We start from the raw sequence: 6,086 nt of genomic DNA on the forward strand, positions 1-6,086 counted from the left end.
TTGTGTATTTTGCGGATATATCTGATATCCGATCCGATCCGATCCACAAATGTGCGAATCGAATCGGATCGGATCCAACCTTAAAAACTGCGGATATTGGATCCGATCCGATCCGATGATTTTAGTGAGGATCGGATCAAAATTTTGGCCATATCTGATCCGATCCGCGTGCACCTCTAGGTATAATCATCAAAAGACGGTGATACTTCCTCAAACCCGATATGTTAGAGAAAACTTTCTCGACCTTCCATGCCTCGAATGTGCTCCTGCAGCAGCAATATCGAGAAAAATGATTTAAAAAAATATTCTGAGCTAATTTCTTGCCTTCTTGTTGTTGAACGCAACAATGAGTTGCTTTTAAGAAATCATGAAGTGCGCCCAGCTGGCGCCGCCCCATTTCTTGAAGCAAATGCGGCAAATCATAACCCTAGAAGAGGTAAATGGCAAGATTTTTGTAATAAGAAAAATTATGGAAGAAATAAGAATTATATTCACAAGAAAGAATCTCACTAGAAGTGGGATAAAGAAAGAAATAATGGGCAAAGTAAATCAATTGAGGATAAATGCTTCCGTTATGGTGGAAAGGGCCATTGGTCACGTACCTGTCGTACCCCAAGGCACCTAGTTGATTTTTATCCAGCATTCTTGAAAAAGGATGACAAAGGAAAGAAAACAAATTTTGTTTCAAATGATGAAAATTTCACCACTCATTATGATGTATCTAATTTCTTTGAGAATCCTAAAGGAAATATTGCCTATTTGATCAATGTTGGAATAGTTTAATATGTGTGTTTGTTAAGTATTCATGTGAATAATTTTACTGTGCATGTACTTTTTCTCATTTTATTATTATTATTTGTCTTTTAAGAGAATGGCAATGACATAGAATGAAGATGTATGCCATGCGGATAGTGCAAGTTCGCACATAATTCTCAAAAGTGATATATATTTTACCCATCTTGTTTCAAATGAAGAATATATTAATACTATTATTGGCTCAGGCAATGTGATAGAAGGCTCTGGAAGAGCTATAATTTTGTTTCATGGAGGAACAAAATTTATAATAAATAATGCACTATTATCTACCAAGTCTCTGAGGAACTGGTTGAGTTTTAAAAATATTCGCCGAAATGGATATCATATTGAAATAATGAATGAGAAAAATCATGAGTATTTATGTATCATAACTCATGATTTAAATAAAAAGTTTATAATAGAAAAATTACCCTCACTTTCATCTGGGTTATATTATACCAAGATTAGTGCAATTGAATCACATGCCATTGGAAACCAGAAGTTTACTAACCCAAATGAATTTATAACTTGGCACGATCGATTGGGTCATCCGAGAACAACTATGATGTGAAGAATTATTGAAAACTCCCATGGACATTCACTAAAGAACCAGAAGATTTTTAAAACTAGTGAATTTTGTTGTGCTGCATGTTCTCAGAAAAATTTAATTTTAAGGCCATCACCAGTAAAGATTGGATTTGAGTCCCCTAAATTTCTAGAAAAGATTCAAGGTGATATATGTGGACCTATTCATCCACCATGTGGATCTTTTAGATATTTTATGGTCCTAATAGACGCATCTTCGAGATGGTCACATGTGTGCTTATTATCTTCTCGCAACTTGGCGTTTGCGAGATTACTTGCTCAAATTATTCGATTAAAAGCACAATTTCCAGAAAATCCAATCAAAGCAATTCGTCTTGATAATACTGGTGAATTTACTTCCCAAGCTTTTGATGCTTATTGTATGGCTAATGGAATAAGTGTTGAACATCCAATAGCTTATGTTCACACATAAAATGGGTTAGCAGAATCACTTATTATACGCCTCCAATTAATTGCTATACCCTTACTTATGAGAACAAATCTCCCAATCTCGGTTTGGGGGCATGCTATTTTACATGTCGCAGTACTTATTCGTTTGAGGCTAACGAGTTATCATAAGTTCTCTCCTATGCAATTAGCTTTTGGCCAGTAGCCAAATGTCTCCCATTTAAGGATATTTGGGTGTGCGATATATGTTCCCATTGCACCACCTTCTCGCACCAAAATGGGACCCCAAAGAAAATTGGGGATATATGTTGGATACGATTCTCCTTCTATAGTAAGGTATCTTGAGATACAAATTGGGGATATATTTAAAGCCTAATTTACGAATTGTTATTTTGATGAATCAAAATTTCCAACATTAGGGGGAGAGAATAAGCTTCCTGAAAAGGAACTTAATTGGAATGTATCATCTTTGATGCATTTGGATCCTCAATTAGGGCAATGTGAACTAGAAATTCAAAAGATTATACATTTGTAAAGAATAGCAAATGAATTGCCTAATGCATTTTTCAATACAAAGAAGATAACTAAATCTTATATACCAGCGAAAAATGCCCTAATTCGAATCGATGTCCCAGTAGAACAAGTAGCCACTGAAGCAAATTCACGCCAGAAGCGTGGCATGCCTGTCGGTTCCAAAGACAAAAATTCTCGGAAAAAAAAAGAGGTAAATACGATTCCTGTTGAAAAAGACATAGTAGAGACACCTGCAGTTGTCCAAAATTTTGATATAGTTTTAACGCCAGAAGACGTTTAGGTACCTGAAAATTGTGAAAATGACGAGATCTCGATAAATTATGTCTTTACACGAGAGAAATGGGACCGAAATAAGACAATTATCAATGAAATATTTGCTTATAATGTGGCATTGAATATCATGCATGAAAATAAGGATCTTGAGCCAAGATCAGTCGATGAATGTCAACAAATGAGTGATTGGCCAAAATGGGAAGAAGTCATGAAGGCTGAGCTTGACTCACTTATAAAACGTGAAGTCTTTGGACGTGTAGTCCGTACACCAGAAGATGTAAAATCTGTTGGATACCGATGGGTATTTGTGAGAAAATGAAATGAGAAAAATAAAGTTGTGCGCTACAAAGCCCGACTTGTGGTATAAGGTTTTCACAAATATCCGGTATAGATTATGAAGAAATGTATTTCCCGTAGTGGATGCGACAACATTGCGTTATTTAGTCAGTTTATCCGCATATCATAAACTACATATGCATTTAATGGATGTGGTAACAACCTACTTAAGAATGTGAGCCGCCCATATTGAATGATGGTCATCCACCTCATTTGATCTTATCACAACATATTTTAAATACTTGATATAATTAAAATAAGACATTAAAAATAATTAAAAATTTTACTTTATATTTTATATGTATGCGTGTTCCCGTGTCATGTAAGATTTTAAAATTCGTGTGTCGGTATGTCCTGTGTCTGTGTCAGTGTCCGTGCATCATAGATTATATCAAATCAATTCTAAATTAAGGAGAACCTTGAGGTATTTAAATTTCTAAATTTAGAATTGATTTGATTTATTTCATAAATTTATTATGTTAAAAGTTAATTAGAACCGTGAGATGTGTATTGTGGTGTCACTAAGTGACAGAAGAATCAATTACCAACTTAAAATCTTTAAATAGTGAATTTTATTAAAAAAAGTCTTTCTAAGATAAATTTAAAAAAGGAATGATTTTACAGAAATAAATTTAAGGTTTAATTATTCTGCTGGTCCCTATAGTTTTGCAAAATTTTCAATTAGGTTCCTATATTTTTTTTCTTTTAATTGAGTTCTTGTACCAATTTTTTTTTAATTGGGTCCCTACACTTTTTTCCTTTTATTTAGGTCCTTGTATCAATTCTTTTTTTTTTAGTTGGGTCCCTATAAAATTAAGCCAATTACTACTAATAGGGACTTAATTAAAAAAAAATTTGGTACAGGACCCAATTAAAAAAAATATAGAGACCTAATTAAAAATTTCACGAAACTATAAAGAACAACAGAATAATTAAACCTAAATTTAATCATTTATTTTTTGTATTATCATAATACGAAAATATCAAATATTCCTTTTTATGTATAGGAATAAAATTTTAAATTTTAGACACGGAATTATTCTTGAGAATAAATTATTCCTGGAAATTAAATTTTAAAACTTTAAACAAATATAAAAATAATATGTTTACATGAAAAATTTCCAATAATAATTAAAATTCTTTAAAACAAAAGTACATTAAACTTTTAAGTTAATTATTTTTCCCCCTAATTTGTTTACATATAAACCACTTTAATTTTAGTTTCATTATATCATTTTTGTCTTTTTGTTTAATATTTACAAATAATAGACCCAAATTCATTAAAAAAAATTTAGAATTTCTAAACTAAAACGAAAATGTTTAGAGAAGTAAAGACCAAAAACTAAAGCTTATCATAAAATTGGCAATTTTATTTTATATTCTGTGTGCATTAATAAGGAGAATTCACATGGGGAAGCTCAATGAGATAATTTTAATATGGCCAATTCTATGGTGCTTATGATTTGGTGTCTAAATTTTACCTAACTTTTTTTTTATAGTAGGTTTTGAATTTTTAAAAATTATTTATTTTTATATCTTTTAAATTAAATATTAATTTTTAACTCTTTTTAATATATAGGCACCATTTTAAACACCATAGCATTTACCTTTTAATATAAGCAGTGACATTTCATAAATTTTCATTCCCTTTAGTTTTTCTTTATTTTATTTTTTTTTTCACAATAGGCAATTTCACTGTTTAAGAGATCATCTAAAAAGGTGTAGTTTCTAAATTAACATTTCAAATTACTAGTAAAAGCTGTGTGTTCTAATTCTCCATTGTTCGGGAAAGATCTTCATCCTTCACCCACGTTCACGTCTATTCGGAAACAGAAAACCATCATTCCCAATTACAGAACCCTCTAAACCCTTCTCCACTCTTCCCCCTCCATAATCCTAATCTTGAACCATCTCGAAACATTTTCACACACACTATATATACACGCTCTCATTTCATTCCAATGCATTCTATCAGAAACGAAGTAAATACGCAGCTAAACCTTCATCTTTCTGTGACTATTTTTCTTCAAAACAAAACCAATAATGTCGCTGATTCCAAGCTTCTTCGGAACAGGGCGGAGGACCAACATCTTTGACCCATTCTCCCTCGACGTCTGGGACCCATTCCAGGACTTCCCCTCCGCCGCACTCTCCGCTCCTCGCTCCGACTTCGCCAACGAAACCACCGCCATCGCCAACACCCGCATCGACTGGAAGGAGACACCTGAGGCGCACGTGTTCAAGGCCGACCTTCCGGGACTCAAGAAGGAGGAAGTGAAGGTCGAGATCGAGGAAGGCAGGGTGCTTCAGATTAGCGGCGAGAGGAGCAAGGAGAAGGAGGATAAGGGTGACACGTGGCACCGCATGGAGCGAAGCAGCGGAAGGTTCCTGAGACGGTTTAGGCTGCCGGAGAATGCTAAGTTGGAGCAGGTGAAGGCTTCCATGGAGAACGGGGTGCTTACTGTTACGGTTCCCAAGGAGGAAGTTAAGAAGCCCGATGTCAAGCCCATTCAGATCACCGGCTGAAGAGCCTTAAAGTTAAAGCCCGATGTGAAAGCCCCTCCAGATGGCGGGCTAAGCAGTTTGCGAAATAAAATTAAATATATAGTATAATAATACATATGTATCTATGGTTGTTGAGTGCAGATGTGGACTCTGCTCCAGTGCTGCTAATTACATCAGTGTGGTTTTGATTTTCTTTGTGTGTATGTTTTTTATGTTAATGACTTTATGTAATTGCTTTATAATGTAATTCTGGCATTTGTTTTGTCATGAATTTATTATGGCTTTTGTTTTTTTGGTCTGGAATTTATTCTGGCTTTGATTAAGCAGAAAGAAAAGCTTTTTTTTTTTCTAACTGAGAATAAGCCTATTAACGTAGAGGTTGGCTAGCCCAGGGCATCTAAATTGGAATTGGGCCTATTTCAGATCAAGCCTCAGCAATTATACACAATTAAATATATCTTTTCAAACCAACTTGGGTTGGTCGAGTGGTCAGTTCATTCGTCTATTTAAACAAAAGTCGGGGGTTTGAATCCCGTCTTGTGCATGCAGCAATTCATTGGCCAGCGGCAAACCTTTAAATGGACCTTGACCATCGAAAATACTCGTGTTCTAGACACCAGTGTTTCTTGGTACACTTGAAATTTTTCCAA

General features: G+C 34.3%; 1 protein-coding gene and 1 long non-coding RNA gene across 2 annotated transcripts in view; both read left to right on the forward strand.

The window, feature by feature from the left end:
* LOC110264857 overlaps positions 1 to 6,086 on the forward strand; it is an 18,096-nt gene that overhangs the window by 7,406 nt on the left and 4,604 nt on the right. The window contains exon 2 of the long non-coding RNA XR_002351138.1: positions 6,050 to 6,057. This is a non-coding gene — a long non-coding RNA (uncharacterized LOC110264857). The remainder of the gene's footprint in view (positions 1 to 6,049; positions 6,058 to 6,086) is intronic.
* Positions 4,739 to 5,702, forward strand: LOC107609174 (17.3 kDa class I heat shock protein). The gene has a single exon (XM_016311031.2). The coding sequence runs from the start codon at positions 4,975 to 4,977 to the stop codon at positions 5,455 to 5,457; it is 483 nt and encodes a 160-aa protein (XP_016166517.1). The 5' UTR covers positions 4,739 to 4,974; the 3' UTR covers positions 5,458 to 5,702.

Source organism: Arachis ipaensis, chromosome B07 (genome assembly GCF_000816755.2).
Source record: "Arachis ipaensis cultivar K30076 chromosome B07, Araip1.1, whole genome shotgun sequence".
In the NCBI taxonomy this organism is placed as follows: domain Eukaryota; kingdom Viridiplantae; phylum Streptophyta; class Magnoliopsida; order Fabales; family Fabaceae; genus Arachis; species Arachis ipaensis.

Bases quoted from the DNA above. Each gene is read 5' to 3' on its own strand.
- LOC107609174 (XM_016311031.2), top strand. From the start codon at position 4,975: ATGTCGCTGATTCCAAGCTTCTTCGGAACAGGGCGGAGGACCAACATC.